Source organism: Peromyscus leucopus, chromosome 8b (assembly GCF_004664715.2).
Source record: "Peromyscus leucopus breed LL Stock chromosome 8b, UCI_PerLeu_2.1, whole genome shotgun sequence".
NCBI classification, from domain to species: Eukaryota; Metazoa; Chordata; class Mammalia; order Rodentia; family Cricetidae; genus Peromyscus; species Peromyscus leucopus.
In genome coordinates, this window is record NC_051086.1 from 24768431 (window position 1) to 24789870 (window position 21440).

Here is a 21440-nt window from a genome sequence, read left to right on the forward strand (position 1 = left end):
GCTAAGGAACAACCTCAGTGGTCATTCCTTAGTCAGCATCCAATTTTTGTTTGTTTTTTGTTTTTTTTTTTGTTTTGATTGATTGTTTGCTTCTTTTTGAGACAGAGTTTCTCATTGGCCAGAGCTCATATGGGAGGCCAGGCTGGCTGGGCAGCAGGTCCAAGGACTTGCTGTCTCTGGCTCCCCAGTACTGGGATTACAAGTGCACACCATCCTGCCTGGCATTTTTAAAAAATGTGGGTTCTGAGGATCAAACTCAGGGCCTCATGCTTCTGAAGCAAGCATTTTACATACTGAGCTATCTCCCTAGTACATTTTTTAAAAAACAAAATGCTTTAAAAAGCCATAGAAATACTATGAATGAGGGAAGCTGGTGGGAACTAAGGTCCCCTGGGGAGGTCCTTCCCAGATAAGAGTTGCAGCCATTCCAAATTTCCAGTTGACCATCACCAAACAAGGACATAGGATCACTGTCCACAGCCCTTTGTATGTTTCAAGATGTTACACAACGTCTGTAAAATCTTGGAATTCCTTTTTTTATGTGTGTGTGTGTGTTTTGCCTGCATGTATGTCTGTATACCATGTGCATTTCAGATGCCCATGGAGTACAGAAGAGGGCATTGGATGCCCTGGAACTGGAGGGAGGAATGGCTGTGAACTGCCCTGTGGGCACTGGGAATCAAACCTGGGTCTTTTCCAAGAACAGCCAGTGCTCTAAACCACTGAGCCATCTTTCCAGCTCCAGCATTCTTAATCATTGGGACTTATATAAGCACACACACACACACACACACACACACACACACACACACACACACAGGGGAGGGGGAGAATGAGAATATAGGTAAGTCTGCAACCTTTGAAAATGTATGCTGGGGGGCTGGAAAGAAGGCTCAGCAGTTAAGAGCACTGGTTGTTCTTCCAGAGGTCCTGAGTTCATTTCCCAGAACCTATATGGTGGCTCACAGCCATCTATAGTGGAATCTGATGCCCTTGTTGGGCATAAAGTTGTACATGCAGATAGAATACTCATAAACATAGAATAAATAAGTCTTTAAAAAAGAAAAGAAAATGTATAGTGGGATGTAAAACCAATAAAATGAAATTTGAATCCTAGCATTATTTTATATTAGCTGTGTGGCTTTTGGGAAGGTATATAACATCTCTGGTACTGTTTCCTCATCTGAAATAAAAGGATAATGGAAGGGTATTCTATCCAACATTTACCTGTCTCTCATTCTTAACAGAATTCATATATCCCATGCCCTCCATATGAACCTGTGTGCTTTGGGGGATGTTCATCCCTGTCCCAGCAACAGATGTTCCGATTCAATTTAACTGTGTCTGTCAGCCTTGTCAATGGAATTAAACCAGCCAATGAGTAGCACTTTCACAATGTTGTCCCAAAGATGGAAACATCACTGGCCTTGAACAAAAGTTATCTCAGGTGTTGTTCACAGAAAACCTAAAAGTAATAGAAAATATCCAGCTAGAGAAAAAAGTTGACTCTCACCAAAGATCCAGAACCTTGATCACACTGCATGTGAAATCCATTACACGTCTGGAATTTCCCTTATGTGAAATAATCCACTATATTGATTGAGTTAAAAGGATATTGCCTAAAGGAGAAAACATTCTAACTCACATCTAAAACTTGCAGGGAATGCGTTAGAACTCACTGACATATAGGAAGCAGCCAGTGAGTTCATGGCAGCCTCATCATTAAGACACATTCACATTCCTATTACATCATCTGTATAGATGTATAAACTACCTAATGAAATGTGTGGAATGAAGTCTCCACCTCCCTCACACATAATGGTGCATTAATTAAATTTTTAGAAGTTCTTTTTACTACTAGTGGTAAAAATGTAGAGGAAGTGAGCTCTTCTCAAAGCACTGTTTGCTACCTTGTGGGAAACTGAGCAGTATGGTTTATTCTTGTGGCTAGCCAAGACTTGACGAAATGAGGTGGATCTCAGGAAACTGTGGTGATTTGGACAACACACCAGCCCTCGGCAGATCTGTCAGCTCATTCACCAAACTTCGGGGCTGTGGTAGAAATGTGGCTGGCCTACCCTGCCCACGCATGCAGCCAGTGTCATTGGGCCTGACAGTGATTCTTCCATTCCTGGGATCCATGCCAAGCTCTGTGTCACCAGGAGCTGGACAAGGGCTCAGAGGCACCTGCAGCAGGCAGCATCCAAGTGACAGCAAGAAGAGGGAGCAGAGAAGCCAGGGACAAGGGCAGAGAACAGGTGAGGACACCCAGCCTAGCTCTCTAGCTCCCCCACCTGGCTGGGACGGGGAGGGTCTCAGCCCTGCATGGGAGGAAGTGCATGTGTAAAAAATAATAATAATAATAATTAAAAAAAAAAACGGTTCCAGGATACCCACTCAGGGGCAACCTGCACACGCACACTGCCTCTTTGCACTCAGCCACACCTTCCTCCTCTTTCCATAGCAAGGATATTTAATATGGTCGCTTCATGGAGTGTCAGTTGCTTTCCAAATCACTTCCATAAGGAAACAAATCCAGAAATTGTTTCCCTTTCCGAAACTATCACCTCATCCCTCTCCAGTTCCACAGCCTCTCACCTCCTCATCAATCCAGATCAAGCACGTGGCTTGCCATCTGCATCCTAGCTCAGGCTCAGTATAATATGGGATTGACTGCCTATGACTCAAAGGACTAACTGCTGAGAAGAGCAGTCTGATAGTTCACCACATGGGACTTTTTACTTCCTCCAAGTATTGATTAAAATTCTTGGTGTGATTCTGCTAGGTTGTAGTAAGCCAGATATATCATCAGTGGCCACAGTTAAGACATCTTTAAAAGGGTCACAGTACCTGCCTCAATGTGGAGCACCTAGTAGATGTTACAAATACCCACCTGGCTCCAGGACAGCGTAGGACACGAAGCCAGCATACCCACATGAACAGGCACAGCTGGAAGCCACAGTCTAACACTGTCTCTCCTTCTCCTCACACTAATTAATATTCAGGCTCCTCTCAATTTGAACCTGTATCCTCCTATTTCTCATTTTCCCCTAGACATCTGTATTAGTTGTTTTCTCATTGCTCTGAACAAATACCTAATAATTAGCCACTTATTGGGGGAAAGGTTATTTTGTCTTACAGTTTAAGGACACACTCCACTGTGGTGGGAAGAAGAGGCTGCAGAAACAGACAGCTGGTCATGCAGTACATAGTCAGGAGGCAGAAAGCAGGCAGGAAATGGGGCCAGGCTTTTTTGTTTGTTTGTTTGTTTGTTTTTGGTTTTTTTTTTTTTTTTTTTTGGTTTTTTGAGACAGGGTTTCTCTGTGTAGCTTTGCGCCTTTCCTGGGACTCACTTGGTAGCCCAGGCTGGCCTCGAACTCACAGAGATCCGCCTGGCTGGGACTAAAGGCATGCACCACCACCGCCCAGCTAGGGCCAGGCTTTTAAACTTTAAGGTATACCTCCAGTGACTCACTTCCTCCAGCAAGGCTCCGCCTCCTGCAGGTCTACAATCTCCCCAAACAGCACCACCAGCCGGAGACCGAGTGTATAAGCACCTGAGTTTATAGGGGCCTTTCTCATTCAAAACACCACAGCAATCTCACTCAATTTGGGGACTGTGAGAGCCATCAATAATCTCAAACCCTGTGCGTTGTATCTTTGGTGTGAGTTGAGACACTCCTTTTGAATTGCCTACTTGAGATTTCCACTTGAATCCTTCAAAAGTATATTCAGTTCAGCATTTCTGAAATGTACACTATCTCTGATTCCTACCTACCCAATGCTTCTTTTCCATGTTTAGTAAAAGATGTAACCATCCACCAAGCTGCACGGGTCTAAAAAGTGGTCACTGTCTCCTTTCATAGCGTCATAGTTGTTCATCGGGCCTCGTTAACGTGGTACCCACGTGCACCAGGTGAGTCACTTCCTTTTGAAAGCAGAGCTACAACTCCCACCAAGTCGCCATCTCTGCCATCGCCTCCTCGCTGGTCTCTGTTCTTGCACATCGAGACCTCCCACTCCCAATATGCACTCTGCCAGCAGGCCCAGAGTAATGAAGGTAGTGCTTTTATTTACTTTATCTTTCACTGAGCTGATTCACAGCAAGCAATCACTATATATTACTAAGTGACCAGGTTTCAGAATGAAAGTGTCTCCAGTACTCCACCCTGAAGGAAAAGAATCCATATGTCTTTTTTTTTTTCTAAGTGTACAGGTTCCAAGACCTAACATCTGGCCTTGGGCGAATTTGAACAGTATCTGTGCTCCTGGGTGACCCGCCCCCACCAACAACCCAACCACCTTCCCTTCAAGGTAAAGTCACAGGCAACGGCTGCTTCTTCTGAGTTGCCAACATCAAGTTTCCACCATTTGTCGAGCTATTCACTGGGTGCCAATTGGAAATGATTGACTGGCATTGCGGGGTTGGCATACGGTGCTTTTGACTTCCAGCCAAGAAAGAGAAGGCTGGGTTCCAGGAAAGATGGCACAAAGAGCGACAAAGCTGAAACGAGACTGTTGACTGAGCTCCAGGGCTGGGTACCCAGAGCACTCAATCCGCCCCTCCTGGGTCCAGCAAGACAACCAAGAGAGACAAGATCAAGAAGCAGTACCCTGTAGAGTGCTCACTGTGTCCTGAGTGCTTTGCTGAGACGCTCACATGCATGTCATCATCACTACCATCCTCCAATACTCTGGGTCATGTCACGTTTGCGGATAAGGAAATGGAGACGTTCAGCCACTTGTCCAAGAGAGGCGGGGTCATGGGGCCAGCACTGTTTAGATCCACACTCTACCATCAGAGCCTGGTGCAGAATACCTTGTCTCATCTTGGCAGCCACCCCTGTGTTCATGACATCTGTCCCTTGAAGACTTACTCGGCCACTTTCCCCATTCCTGAGTTGAGGGTCCCCATCATCAGAAACGTAGCCCAGGCTCACGGGAGAGCTTGCTCTCTGGAGTGGCTAGCGCACTAAGAAATGTTTGTGCAGCAAAAGCCGATCCCACTGATAAATATTTGCAAAGAGTTATCACATTCGCCCAGGGAAGCTTGACTGCAGTCGAGCTCGGAGAATTAACGGAGCAGGCTCTTTTATTGGCATTTTAAAAGAAACCAACAGCGAGAGTTCTGATTATCAAATAAAAACACACCAAGCAGGTTTAGTGCAGTCTCCCGGTGGCCATTAAACCCTAAACCTTTCTTTCCTCTGCTTCCTTGGGAGACAAAGCTGAAGGGGGAGTAGCAGTGTTCCCGGATACTGGTTAGACTCGCTTTCTCTCTTAGACTGCCCTGCCTTTCCCTGTCCTGTCAGGAAAACTGAGTGCTGCAGATTCAGCAGAAGCCTGACTTGCAGTTCAGGCCATAGATGGTGGCCACGCCAAGTACTAAGGAAAGTCAGTTAAGTTTCTTTCAAATACTAATCTACAAAACCAGGAGGGAATGTTTCTCCCACTCCTTTGTGCTAAAGATGTACTTGAGTGATTCCAGTGCGCTGAATTCCTCACATTCCTGCAACTAAAATAGTAGCCACAGGACATAAGTTGTAAGGCAGTCATTAACAAATAAAATTGGAGGCTGGAAAGATGGCTCAGTAGTTTCAAATGCTTCCTGTTCTTGCACAGGACCCAAGTTCAGTTCCCAGCACCTCTATCAGACAGCTGGAAACAGCTCATAAATCCAACTCCAGGGCATCCTCCACGGGCACCTACACTCATGTGCACCTACACTCATGTGCACCTACACTCATGTGCACATACACTCATGTGCACATACACTCATGGGCACCTACACTCATGTGCACATACACTCATGGGCACATACACTCATGTGCACATACACTCATGGGCACCTGCACTCATGGACACCTGCACTCATGGGCACCTACACTCATGTGCACCTACACTCATGTGCACCTACACTCATGTGCACATACACTCATGGGCACCTACACTCATGGGCACCTACACTCATGGGCACCTACACTCATGGGCACCTGCACTCATGGGCACCTACACTCATGTGCACCTACACTCATGTGCACATACACTCATGGGCACCTACACTCATGTGCACATACACTCATGGGAACCTACATTCATGGGCACCTACACTCATGGGCACCTACACTCATGTGCACATACACTCATGTGCACATACACTCATGTGCACATACACTCATGGGCACCTACACTCATGTGCACATACACTCATGGGCACCTACACTCATGGGCACATACACTCATGGGCACCTGCACTCATGGACACCTGCACTCATGGGCACCTACACTCATGTGCACCTACACTCATGTGCACATACACTCATGGGCACCTACACTCATGTGCACCTACACTCATGGGCACCTACACTCATGGGCACCTGCACTCATGGGCACCTACACTCATGTGCACCTACACTCATGTGCACATACACTCATGGGAACCTACATTCATGGGCACCTACACTCATGGGCACCTACACGCATGTGCACATACACTCATGTGCACATACACTCATGGGCACCTACACCCATGGGCACCTACACCCATGGGCACATACACTCATGGGCACATACACTCATGGGCACATACACTCATGGGCACCTACACTCAGGCGCACCTACACTCATGGGCACCTACACTCATGGGCACCTACACTCAGGTGCACATACACTCATGGGCACATACACTCATGGGCACATACACTCATGTGTACATACACATATGGGAACCTACACTCATATGCACCTACACTCACTCATGTGCACCTACACTCATGGGCACCTGCACTCATTCATGGGCACCTACACTCATGTGCACCTACACTCATGGGCACCTACACTCATGGGCACATACACTCATGGGAACCTACACTCATGGGCACCTACACTCATGGGCACCTGCACTCATGGGCACCTACACTCATGGGCACCTACACTCATGGGCACCTGCACTCATGGGCACATACACTCATGTGTACATACACACATGGGAACCTACACTCATGTGCACATACACTCATTTGCACATTCACTCATGTGCACATACACTCATGTGCACACACATTTATGTGCACCTACACTCATGTGCTCCTGCAGTCATGTGCACATACTCCCACACAAACACAAACACAGGCACAGGCACAAGGTGAAAAGATAAAATAAAACCTAAAACGATGCAATTCAGATACAAAGACAGCTGTTTCCCTCTCCCCTGCTTTCTGCATAGCTTGCAGCATGACCAGTGGAAATTACAGGATGGGTGAGATGAGAACGGATGACATGATGGGTACTGGAGAAAGTCTCTCTGGCTTGTCAGGAGCCACAGTAAGTGTTTGGCATGTAAATGTTCATTTAATTCTGCTAAAAGCAAAAAGATATAAATGGATAGTGCTCTGTACACACGTACACACACATACACAGACAGAGAGAGAGAATGTGTGTACGTGTGTGTGTGTGAAAAAAAAAGATATGATAAAGAGACAGAGGGGGCCTGGCCAACTTCAGGAGAAAAGCCAGTGTTCAAAGTGGTTGGTAAGTTACATTGGTGGATTCGTAATAAGTTCAAAGTCAAGCCCACTACACAGCTAACACAACCACAAGTTCTTCTCCCCATCAGACACACTTCTTCTGAAGTAAATCTATGACAAGATTTGGTCTGAAAAACACTCATCTTCTGTTTCCCTGAGTCCAAAAGGTGTCCCCTCCCAAAGTGTAAGCATGGCCACATACACACACTCATGCACAGGTAGACACACGTGCACACTCACAGCAGATGTAACTCTCTCCAGCCCATAAAACCACAGTCCAGGTGTGATAGGGAGTTCACCTGGGCCCACACTTGTGGCCTGAGAGACAATACAGGGGTTGGGGCAGAACTTTAGTCATCAACAGAACAAACTAAAAACTATCAAAAAGAAGCCTGGAACCCAATCACAGAGCACTTTGTCACTGGACCCTGCTGTCTTCTTGAAGAGCTGTGCTCACTCCAAGAGCGCCCCTCCTCCCCGCACCTCTGCTCTAGCCCGCAGGACTCTGCCTTGCTCCACTTTGAGCATCTTGCAGAAGACCAAAGGTAGAATCAGTCCTCCCTGGCCCCACAGTCGTGTGCTGGGCTGCGGGCCTCCACCCCCACAGAGAACTGGTGCTAGCATGCCAAAGGCTCACACTGCTTTGTGTAGTGTGAACACCGGTTTTGTGGGCTGTGGTAAGCAGATTCATCTGCTCTGTGCACAGTTTTATTCCTTTGTGTGTCATCAGTCCAGGCTGCGGATCTCAGAAATGCTCAGGGCTGGAAGGATTGCAGCTTTCAGAGTTCTATGGATGTAGAGACATTTGTGCAGACATAATGGAGTGTCTCGGGCATGGGACCCAAGTTCTAAACCCTGGAGTCATCCTTCCTTTTCTCTCTTTTCTTTTTCTTTCCTTCCTTCCTTCCTTCCTTCCTTCCTTCCTTCCTTCCATCCTTCTTTCCTTTCTTCCTTCCATCCTTCCTTCTTTTCTTTCCCAGGGAGACCCAGGCTGGACTCAAACTCACTATGTAGCCAAAGATAACCATGAACTCCTGATTCCCTTGCCTCTACCTCCCAAGTGCTGTCGCCATTAGAGAGAGGTGTTCACTACCACCAACCACAGTTTATGCTTCACTGGAAACTGAAATTCAGGCTTTCCTACATGCTAAGCACACTCTACCAACTAAGCTCTAGCCCAAGGCCCATTTATGTTCCTTAAGCACCAGGCCTGAAAACAACTGTATCCTTTTAGTGACCCCAAGAGATTCAGTGTGGAATTTTCCACTTGTGGCATTATATCTGCACTTAAAGTTTTGAATTTTGGAGCATTTAAGAATTTGTATTTTCATACTAGGGCTGCTCAACTTATGACAGCATCCATTTATAATCTGCTTGTCCATGTGCAGGCACTGGCCAAACAGTCACATGCCTTCCTCACCTCCATAGGACTTCCAAGAGAGTAGACGTGAAAGAGTTGAGAGGCTCTCCCAGAGCCTTAAGTCTAGAGACCCATACATCAGGGACTCAAGCCACAGCAGCCCAGACTCCAGGGAACACACCCTACCTGTGCTGCTGCCCTGGCGGCTCCTGAATGGGACAGAGCGTTGGCATCGAACTGGGATGAAGAGCCTGGCATCCACACCAGGAAACAGGTCATGGTTTGCCCTCACATTCTGGGAGTTACGTGTGCTGTGCTCTGTGCTTGGTGAAGGAGCAGATGTTTAATAACTTTGCAGCAGCAAGGAAGAGGTTGCATAACGTGGCTGAGCTATTTTTGAACTTTGGAAAATGCTGACTGCTCTTTTCAAAGTATCTTCTATAAAACCAGGAATATTAAAAGATGGAGACATTTCCCCTTCTCTACGCCCCACCATTTGAAAGCATGAGGGCAGAGACGAGTCTATGGTAAGATCAGAAACACTCTATGCCCTGCAAGCTGCCCCTTGCACACTGTGGGTGACAGTGCATCACTCCAGTACCCCAAATGCAGGAACTCTAAGATAATAATCAATGAACTTGGGAGCCATAGAGTCAAACACCCGGATAGCCCCAAGGAGATCTCAGTTGGCCAAAGCTGCTCTTAATGAGCCATCCTGAGAAGCAGGTATGGATTCAGCTGAAACTGTCTCCATCTTCCATTCTACACAGTAGAAGTAAAGAGAGCTATCTGTTCTCAGGATGCTTTGCAAATTAAGGCTTTATCCAGCTGAAAATTTAATAATAATAAAAAACTAAAGTAAGAAACCTCTAACTCAAGAGTCTCCAGTCCCACTGAGCAAGCTCATGTACCCAGTTCAGCCTTATCTGCTCACTGCCTTCAGATGCCCAGAGCCCGTCCTTATCAGTAACCCAAATGCCGATCACCCAGGCATCGTTAGATAAACAGTGAGGCATGGGCGTGGTAGAACACAGAAACAGCAGCTGAGATGAATGCACCGGAATGACATTATCTTCACGGTGATCTTGAAAATACAAGGTTAAAGGCAAGCAGATTGGAATGCATTCGACGTGTCTAGGATGCATTGAAAAGAGCTGTGGATTGGGCATGTGGATGCACAGGTATCGTTAGAGAAAATACACGAGCACACGTACAGATTGCATATGTACTGGATTCACTGTAGCGATTCTCTCCCCTGACAAGATTGAAAAGGGAAGCAGCAGCAGGACTTCTACACTGCCACTAATATGCTGTTGGTTAAAGCGTTCAAACAAACGTGACATGCCACCCTCATTCTGTGTTGAGTATTGGCTGAGTGCACCATCATATTCTCTACCACTCACTGTCTTTTTCAGTATTTAAAAAAAAAAAAAGAACTCTTGAGCCAGCAAGATGGTGCAGTGGAGAAGGAGTCTTGCTGCCAAGCCTGAGCGCCTGAGTTCAATTCTGGGACCCGTGTAAAGGAAGGAGAGAGCCAACTCCCAGAAAGCTGTCTCCTGACCTGTACATGCTCACAATGGAGCGCGCGCGCGCACACACACACACACTAAATAGATGTAAAAAGTGAATTCTTGGGGACGAATTTCTCCTCTTTTCATCAGACTGCATGGTCTTTGGGGAAAGAAGCCACTTCTTAACTTCACTGTGTATTCCAGGAGCCTTCACAGGATTTTCTAGGTGTGATGAATGACAGCTCAGAGCCAGAAGAAGGATGCAGGGCCCTCAGTTCTTCTCAGTTACTCCTTTGGGGTGTAACAAGGGCACCCCAGCAGGGCTCCACTATTTCCTTGTTGGGGTGCCTGTGAGGAGCACTGTAGAGAAGAGGAGTGTGGCAAGGAGAGAAGGATGGAGCCACTGTGAGCCACTACCCGGCCCGCGTGTGGTGACCAGCCGTTTCAGTCCAGGGGCAGTGGGTACCACACTACTGTGCATGGTGTGTTTCTTCTCTGGGGTGGAGATGCCATTGACAAAGCAGAACATCTAAAGGAGCCAGCACAGCCACACTTCACCGCCTCAGGTTTGTTGTTTTCTCTCCTTAAAGAATGGAATCTAGGGTGGTCCCTGGAAAGGAAACTGAATGTCTTGGCAATTATCCCGCTCAAATTCCTTTTCCTATATATATATATATATTACATTTCAATTGCCTTACAATTGAGTTATGTTTCCCACAAAATGATAGATTTCTAAGTCTGCCAGCTGCAGGGCACATCTTATTAAAGTGAATGTGAATTCATTAGCCCAGCCCTTGTCTTAGGCTGGCAGCAAGCCTGACTTCCTAAGAAACTCCCATGTCCACACTGAGTTATCCGAGTTCTTTCCTGATACGCGGATGATTATTTAGGATGCTAAATGAGGCTATCTAGAAATGGGATGGGGGGCATTGTCAAAGGAGCTTGGTTTCGTAATTCAACAATCCATTTTTCTCAGGTGTACGTTAGTTATGAAGAAGTACATCCTGGGCTAGGAAGATGGCTCAGTAGGTTAAAGTACTTGTCTCACAATTTTGAGCACTTATGTTCAATTTCCCAGAATGCACATAAAAGGACACAATGTGAGGATCTCTCATCCCACTGACAGAAAGATGGAGGATGGAGCCAGGACTGTGCACAAAAGCTTTTAGGCCATCTAGCCTGGCACCACAGTGGGAAAATAATGAGATACTGTCTCAAACAAGGTGATGACTGACAACTGACATTGTGCTCTGACTCCCCAAACTCAGGCATGGCATGGGCATACCGATACACACACACACACCCCTCTGGTCCTGTTTCAGAGGTAAACTCTGGAAGGTAGCAGATTCAAACTCACAGTCTTCCAGAGATGTTTTAGAATGGCAGACTCTGCAGGCAGCCAAAATGGCCCGCTGACTACAATCTTGGATGGTGCCACATTTATTGATAACTCTGATTCTTACTGAATGGTCAGCAGGTGTCAACACATAAGAAGCATCACTTCTCACATATCATATACCCTCTTTTCATACTCATGAAAACCCCCCAGAACCATGATTCTCAAAGAATGGCCCCCATAGCAGCAATGTCAGCACCATCTAGGAACTTGTTAGAATGTCAATTCTATGATCTCACTCCAGACCTACTAATACAATAAAAATTCTGAGTGTAGACCCAGAACCTTACCAAGCCCTTCCAGATATCTCAATACATGCTAACATTTGAGAATGAAAGCAGGGGCCATTATTACCATTTTATGACAAGCACTTGAGACCCAGAAAGGTAAAGTGATTACCTATGTCCAGTAGAATGTGAAGGAGACAGGACTTTCTTTCTTATTTTGGGTTTTTTTTGGGGGGGGGGGGTTATTTGTTTGTTTTGTTTTTTCAAGACAGGGTTTCTCTGTGTAGTTTTGGTGCCTGTCCTGGGTCTCGCTCTATAGACCAGACTGGCCTCGAACTCACAGAGATCCACCTGGCACTGCCTCCTGAGTGTTGGGATTAAAGGCATGCACTACTGCCACCTGGCAGGAAACAGGATTTGAACATGAACAGCACCGATTCCCAGCCTAGCCTTTAATCACGGTACCACACTGCTCATTATTGAGGAATGAAGCACAGATTACATCATCAAACATCAGGCAAAAACATGCAGAATGGGTGTCTGAATAATAATTCTAAATCTTAGCAGCTGAGCCATAATGATGGGCCACAAAGAATAATGACACTTTCCAGAAACATAAAATTTAACTCAAATGCCCACCATGATGGGTCAATTAAATAAATTATGCTACAGGCATATGGCAAAATGGAAGTAGCTTTAAGAGTGATTGCCAAGATCTCCAATGACCTACAAAGATTCTTGCCATAAGAAGAAAAGAAATTCAGACTCAGCCGGAGACCAGGAGCATCAGTGTGGACAATTTTCCCAAATCAGGCCAAGCTGGTGAGGATGTGAGATATCATATGATTCCACAAACTCTCGTGTGAATATAAATTGGTGCCATTGTTTAGTAGAGTAGTTTGACAATGGATACTTAAAGGTGCCCACATTGATCCCCAAGTCCTACTTCTTAGAACCAATTCTAGACAATCAGCTGCACACAGGCAAAAAGAGATAGCAGAACTTCTAATGGGAAAAAAAATCTGGGGAAAAAACCTGAATTCTCATGAATGTAAAGAGTGAATAAATAAATCATGGTATATGAATATGGAAGAATGTGGCACGGATATTATAAAGAATTTACCTGACATATAAATAGATAATAGATAGATAGATAGATAGATAGATAGATAGATAGATAGATAGATAGATATGAGAAAGGAAGAGAAAGAGAAAGAGACAAAATGGAATTCTCAAGTAGATGTTTCCAAGGTATGTTTTGAGTAAAGGAAATAAAAGCAAGATGCAGAAAGCCACTAAAATATATTATTATTTGCCAGGTATTACAGCATTACTTGTAAACCCAACACTCTGGAGTTTACAGTAGAGTTGTAAGATGGAGGCCAGCCTGGGCTACATAGCAAGTTCCAAAATAGCCATGGCTATACAATGAAATTCTGCTTCAAAAAATAGCATTATGTTACTTATTATTTTTAAAGTGTGATGGGTAGAGAGGAATATAGAAATGAACATAAAATCAAAACAAACTTCCTCCAAGTAAATACATACATTCTGTATGTCAAGTCTATACTTTCATCAATGACTATTAACCCAAACATTTATAAGCAACAAAATTCTGACCCATCTTTGGGAGACAACAAAAGAGCCCTTTCTTACTGGTGCAGAGTGTGATGAGGGGTCTCTGGCTTCTCTGCCTGCCCATAGCAGCTGGTCTTGGCCTCAGGGATGTAGGAGAATTTCTCCAACATGGAAGATGCGGCAGTGGTTAGGATCCCAAGACCATCCCTCACTCTCGCCTCCAGGCTGTAGTCCCAGTCATCGTAGGAGACTGAAATGAGTCCTGATGGAAACTCTTTGGGGATAAGCTCTGTGTTCCCAGAGACCAAACTGGGGACAATCCAGAAGAAGTCATAGCCAGTGAGGCCAAGCGAGCGAGCCTCACTCAGGATGAGGACAGCCTCATCTTTGGAACAGTAGAGTAAGATGACAGAAGAATGGATCTTCTTCAGCTGGACCTGTGTCTTGGCATCCTCGAAGGAAGTGTCCAGTGTGATCACGTTCTGCATGTCCCAGCCCACAAAGCTGTTGTCCACTGTTGTCTTGATGAAGCTGATGAAGTCCCTGTAGCCAGGAAAGATGGTGGTCACCAGGGAGAAGACATGCCAGTCATAATCCTGCATGATCTTCAGCATAACCGTGGCTTGCTGCTGGATGGACGCTCCAAACTGGAAGAATGTGGACGTCGGATCCTGCCGACAGATAAGAAGACAGAAAAGCATAGGGTGAGGCCAGAGGCTGTGCAGTGTGATCTGTCTCTGTAGACCTAGAGATGCCCTTTCCAGAAACCAGAGAAAAACATCAACTCATTCCAAACACTTCTGAAGAACTTGGGGCATGACTCGGTTGGTAAAAGCTTGTCATGTAATCATGAGTACCTGTGTTTGATCCCCAAAAACCACATTAAAAAAGAGAGACAGGTGGATCCCTGGAGCCAAGCTGATATGGCAAGTTACAAGCCAGTAAAAGACTGTTTAAAAATGAAGTAGACAGCTCCTGAGGAACAATACCTAAGGCTGTCACTTAGTTTCCACATGCATACACACATTGGCACACACATGTACACATTGATCACACACATGCACACATACATATACACAAATAATAAAAACAAGCACTGCTGATCTGTGCTGGGCTCTGGAACATGCACAGAAAATGCAGACTTGAAGAATTCATGCTCAGAAGCCTGTGGCTAGCACAAAGACACATATTTACTATTTCGTTCATCATCATGCACTCTAATTTCCCTCTAGATGCCCTTTCCCTACCCATTCCTGTCCACATAGTTCCAATAATACAATTTGGTCTAGTCCTCAGGCTCATGTCATGAAAATGAAGTCAACAGACACAAAGAAGCATCAGGAAGTACAGAAAGGTGCACTAGAGCACAGTTGGAGCTCCTGGACTCTGACATACCTGAAGCGGGTTAACCCCAGAGCACCAGCTAAATGAGCCCCTCAGTTCCCCTGTTCACATGATCTAGTGCAAGCAGGGCTTCTGTAGCTTCAACTTAAGAGTCTCGTGTAGTACAGTACAGACAATAATCCGTGTGACCATCTACCCACTTGATCGGCCAACATTTGCAGAACACTTTGCTATGTGCTTTAGACCTTGGGAAATCATGACTAACAGGACAGTCACATCTGGATCTCTGCTGTCACAGATGTAAGGTGAACTTGGGAAAGAGCAGCTACTGTGAACTGGAGACTGAGAGAGACCTGTGGAACTGTAGAAGAATTAAGGCAAGGGAGAGGGGAAACAGGCAAGCATGTTGTGGGGTGTATTTTTTTAGTATAATAGATAAAGGCATTATGTTATATGAGGTAAAAAGGATGAAATTCTACTGAAAAGCTTGTGAGACCATATCTAAAGGCTTAGGCGCTATTCTGATGAAGCCCTGGTAACTTGTATTGGACTAAGGGGACACTATGATCCTAACAGCTTCACAAGCTGATATATGATCATGAGAACAAAGTTTCACTTGGCCCAGCAGGTGATTATAGGGTTGTCAAACATATAATCCCCCACACTCCTCAACTCATTAGTTCCCACAGTGGTCTTATGACATTGGTGCTATTGGCAGGGAGACCTATGATTAAAGTGTCATACAGCAACCAAACTTAGGTAGGCCCAAGAATGCCACATACCAGTCTCCCCTCCCATCTGCAGCCACAGCCCTCTTGGGATCATTTCAAACAAGTACATGGTGAATGCATAAGCCACGTTGCTCTAGTTAATGTACTACAGAAATGACAACTCAGGGGATGGAGCTCGTAGCTCAGCTGGTGAAGTGTTTGCCTTGCAAGTGTGAGGACCAGAACACATTGTTTTTGTTTGTTTGTTTGTTTGTTTGTTTGTTTGTTTTTGTTTTAAAGCTGAGCATGTGCATGCACCTGTAATCCCAGTGCTGGGGAGGTGGAGACAGGGCATTCCTGGAGCTCATTGGTCAGCCAACTCAACCTGCTTCGTCTCTCAAAATCCAAGGTAAAATGGCTCCTGGGGAACAAGGCTAAGGTTTCCCTCTGACTGCTATATGCATGTGTACATATGCATACCTGCACATACATATGCCCACCACTTGAACACAAAACAAATGCCAGCTCAACAAAAATATGCCTCTGTGTTACCACAAGACAGGATCCGACCAAGGCTAGGGTATATTATTTATTCCGGAAACTGAAAGAATTGCCAAGGTGGTCTTACCCTATTACAACCACATTTTCATTTGGCACTTTTTATTTTCTGTTTAATGCCACCTCAATTCAGCAGTAATACTTATGTGGACTGCATTGTGTGTACACTCGTGTGTGTGTGTGTGTGTGTGTGTGTGTGTGTGTGTGTGTGTAGAGCGGTTCCACGATTCCAGTCATGTCTTTCAGAGAAATACTTTGTAACTATGAATGTCAACTTTTTCCATTCCATTTTCTTGATCTCAGTGGCCAACAAGCTACAGTTCTTGGAAACACTGTTCTTTCTGGAAGGCATGGGTTTGGTGGATTACTTAGTGCAACATGGCCTGAAAACAGAGAGAAGAAATGGGAATAAATAAATGGTTTCTGGGCTCCTTCCAGCATTACAGTTCTATGAATTTTACCTAATTAAATCAATTAAAATGGGTAACAGATTTAAAGACTTGGGGAAATTATCCTTTTCCCTACTGTAGCATTTGGAGGAATCCAATATTCTTGAATTGATGGATTTTTTTTTTCAATCACATCTTGACAAGACTGTGAGCTCTTCAAGGGCAGAGAAGCTGTTGTACTCATCACTCTGTCCCCACGGCTGGCAGCAGGCTTAGCCCATGACACATCAGTGAGTGGAGAACAAGGACATGCATGAGTGTGGAATTGAAGTCCCAGAAGAATGTCCTTGGGTTACACAGAATGCTCCAAGGTATAATTCAGTCTGAGATTGTGTGCTTTGTGGATCCTGAATGTCACATCCAAAGCAAGACCTTTATTAACATCACCACCCACTCCCACACACTCCACAGAATCACTTCTGACCAAAGCCCCAAGTACATACATATTTGTGAGCATGTACATGCATGCCTTTGTGTGTGCATGTGTGTGGGGGCCAGAGGACAAACTTGGATGTCAATCCTCAGGTACTATCTACCTTATTTTTTCTAACAGTTATCTGTAATAGGTTAGTGGGTGGGAGCATGGAGGCCATAGTGCATGTGTGGAGTTCAGGGACAATTTGTGGTATCCACTTCTCTCTTTCTAACATGTGAGTCCCAGGGATAGAACACAAGTCATGAGGCTTGAGAGCAACACCTTTACTCCTGAGCCATTTTGCCAGCCCCTTGTTTGGCTTTTTTGGACAAGGTCTCTCACTGACTTGAGACCTGCCAATGAGGGAAATCATGCTAGCCAGTGATCCCCAGGAATCCACCCGTGTCTGCCTCCCCATCGATGTGGTTACAAGTGTGTACTATCATATCCAACTTTTCCTCTTTTAGGTTCTGGGAGACTGAACTTAGTTCTTTATGCTTTCAAGGAAAGATCTTTAATAACTGAGATATCACTCCAGCCCAAACACACAAAAATTCGGTGTGCACTTTATTGATGGGAGGAGGAACATAGAAAACTTATATGCTTCATAAGTGTCTCAGATCTTCATTGAGTAACCAAAAAAGACAAGAACATATAGAATCTAGCAGATGACACAGAAGTCTAAAAGCAACTATAGTAGTCAGCCCCTTACACCATTGGATGCTTCCTAAGATGGGACCAAAGTGTTGCAAACTGAATTACCAAAGACATGCATTAATTTCCAGTGGGCACTGAAACATCTGAGGATGGTGCCACCAGAGCCACAGTGTGACTGCAGAAGACAACTTGGTATCTTCCTGCACTGCATCCATGAGGAATAGAGGAAGTGCTCAACATGATGCAAAGAGGGCCCAAGAGGGAATGCACTAGAGTCCTTGATGCTGTGTGCAGCTTTAAACAATCACTTACACACTGCAGAAGAGGGGAAAAGGGAGGTGAGGTGAGGTGAGAGTGGTTAGCATGTGTGGCATACATGTATGAAATTGTTAAGTAAATAAGTCTTTGAGACAACCCACATATGCACACATTTTCAAACAACTAGAGGTGGGGCCCAACATGCTAGATGTGGCTGGAGTTGGGGCTCCCGAAGGTTCCTTGCCCCATGTGCAGTAAATTGTAGCATCACCAGGCTGCCTGTGAGATGCTCTATGTACTGAAGAGAGCTGTAGTCGGATGCAGTCTTGCCTCGTATTCTCTAGATGGAAGAGCGTGTGCCTTCAATGTGACCTTCAGGGAGAAAGATAATGACACACAGCAGTTCAGCAGCCCTGGGAAAAGGTCCGTGCAGAACACTGGCCTGGCCATCCTTCCTCTCCATCGTAGACACTTCAGCATGAGCTTCTGCTGAGCCTCCAGTTTTGTTAGGACCTTAAATGAGTTTGTGTGTTGAAGGCTTACTGCCAAACACAGTAGTACCCAGAGTCAGGACCTTCAGGAGACAACTAAGCTCGTACAGCTCTGACATCATGGGTAGGTTTATCCATGAGGGCTGTTGGAAGGTGCTGGACACTGCAGGAGGGGTCTCACTGTAGGATGAACGTCACTGGGAACACACCCTTCAAGGGTATATTTTGTCTCTGGTCCATGCCCCCTCTCTGCTCTCTCTTCCAGGAGGGGAGCTGCTTTGCTCCACCCACGCTCCCTGTTTTGATATTCTTTCTGGCTCAACTCAGGACCAGAAACAATGGAGGCAAGTGGCCAGGGGTTAAAAACTCCAAACCATGAATCCAGATAAACCTTCCCTCTTCACACTGCTTCCTCTCATGTATTTGGTCATGAAAACAGGAAGCTGACCTCCACACTCCCATTCTCACCCTACTCCAATGGAGCACAGTGTACACCTGGGGCCAGATTGCTCCACTGCAGACTTAATTGTATGCCCTTGGGGAAAGTTCCTCATCCGCATGATAGGTGTGGGTCTAAAGATAACTAAAGGGGCTGGAGAGATGGGTCAGTGTGGAGTCGCTTGCCGTGCAAGTATAAGGACATGAGCTCGAATCCCTTGAGCCCACACCAAGCCAAGCACATTAGCACACACTGTAATCTCAGTGGTTCTCTAGTGAGGTGGGAGATGGAGGAGACAGGAGGATCCCTGGAATTTGAGGGCTAGCTAGCCTGGTTTGTGCATTGGAGAACTACATGTTTTCCTCTGTCTAGAATGGTGGAAGGCAAAGATTAACACCTGAAGATGTTCTCTGAGTCCATACCCACTGGGGCATGTGTGTGCTCCCACTCACACATACAAATATGTTACATATTAGACACATAGACAAATACACATAGGCATGCACATTATCTATATATAGAGAGGCAGGAATCATAGTTAACATGCAGAAGTGCTTACTGGAGAGTTGTATTGCTCATTACATTCTAGTGACTGTCAGCTAATGCCAATCTAAACATTCTACAGAAAGCTGACCCTTATACCCCGATGAACAGCCTGGCCCTAGGGTGGACAATAGTGAACCAGGGCTAAGCCCAGAGGGGCAGAGATTCTTCCAGGATGTCAAGTGATCCACTCCTGTGCTTTGCCATTAGGATATTAAAATTAAGTGACCCCACCCTCACCCCATGCCATGTTGGCCAGATACCAAGTATTCAGCAAATGAGGTTTACCCAGGGGTCAGGATCTATTGTTATGTTCAGCAAGAGATTGTGTTACCCCAAAGTGCTCTGGCCTTGGAGCTCAGACTGTTCACAGTTCCAGTGCAGGGCAGTCAACAATGGTCCCGCATGCCTCTTTGTGTATACCAGTCAGTTTCTAAGTTGGTATACTGTGAGTTCTGGGACATTTCAGACCCAAGTTCAAATTCTGACCCAAAATCAAATACTGTGATAAGTAACCATGTCACTCTAGGCAATCACTTAATCATTCTGGGTTTGAGTTTCTCTGTATACTATCTGGGTATAATTAACACAATTCCATAGGTGAAGAAGGAGATGAACTGAGAAAAGTCTGAGGTTTGTCTCTCCTTGCCTCCAACAGTCTGGGACTTCCTCTTCACTGTCTGTCCTGTGGACTACATGAGAACTGCCAGAACCCTGAGGGTCTCTACCCTAGCTCATAAACTGGGGTATCCAGACCCATCGATACATTGCAAACCAGCCCACGCTCTCTGAAGTAGGAGCCTTCACGAAGAGTAGGACAGGGAAGGTCAGACCGTTCTATAGTGAGAAACCCACACCAACGCCCTTCACAGGCTCATGTATCCATAACTACGTTGAGTGACACCTAGACTGACTCCACAGTGTGGCTGTTAGGATTTGTGCGACAATAGACATGGATGAGCAGATGTCTCTGTTCTGTGCTGACCTGGAGACCGTGGGTGTATTCCCAAGAATCTGCACCATGTTTCCTTTCTGTTTGATACGCGTTAAGCTCCACCTTCAAAACCACTGAGGGTTAGGCTTGCAGCCCTGTAGTAGAGTTGGCCTAACATGCATGAGGCCGTGACTTCAATCCTCAGTAACACACACACACACACACACACACACACACATACTCCACTGTAGACATTGTATATCCTCTTGAGAGACAGAAATGAGGAGACATCTGCAAAACAATTGCAGAATGAGGCTCCTTTTAGCCTTGATTTTTTTTTGTCTATGGTGATTTTATGGACTGGCAGAAGGTGATGGGGAGTTTGGCCACCCGCCCAGGAGACAGCAGATATGCCAAATGGCCCAGTCTTCCATGTTCCCACTTCCTGCCTTGATGGTAGAGGCGGTCCCTGATACATTCGCCCCTACCCCTGCCTGTCCTCTGTGGGCTCAGGAGAGCTGTCTCTGACCACCTCTGGCACTCTGGCACTGGGCTTCCCTTGCCTGTGCAGTCAGGGGAGGGAAACAGATCTCACACGCCCACTGTGATGCTGTGGCAAGAGCAGCTCTCTCCCCAAGCTCAGGAACTGCAGAACAAACTGTTTCAAACATAGCAAGGGAGGCAGGGACATTCAGGATGCTGTCTGTCTGTTCTAGACTGTTTCCATCCTGTGATGTATGAGGTCTCAGTCCATCAGATCTAAAGCATTAGTCCTATTCTGGAACATTCCAGAGATCACTGAGTACCCATGGAGACACCCGACTCTATCAGGTCCAGGGATAATAACTAGTTGATTCAAATATCAACTTTCATTTCACTCACCTACTTACCAAGGTATATATACATAAACTACTCAAGAGATGAGGCAACAGTACAATATCTACAAATGGTCCTTCTCATGAAGACACAGTGGTCAGGGGACTCTCCTAAGATCCTCGTGGTTCCAGAATGACAATAGTGTGGTGGTTGTTGCAAGATTCACCC

General features: G+C 45.7%; 1 protein-coding gene across 2 annotated transcripts in view; it reads right to left on the reverse strand.

Annotated features, from left to right (window-relative positions):
• Positions 1-21440, reverse strand: part of Grin2a (glutamate ionotropic receptor NMDA type subunit 2A) — a 437010-nt gene that overhangs the window by 180770 nt on the left and 234800 nt on the right. For both annotated transcript variants that reach the window (XM_028872877.2, XM_028872878.2), the window contains one exon: positions 13677-14269. In XM_028872877.2, coding sequence (XP_028728710.1) covers positions 13677-14269 — 593 coding nt within the window. The remainder of the gene's footprint in view (positions 1-13676; positions 14270-21440) is intronic.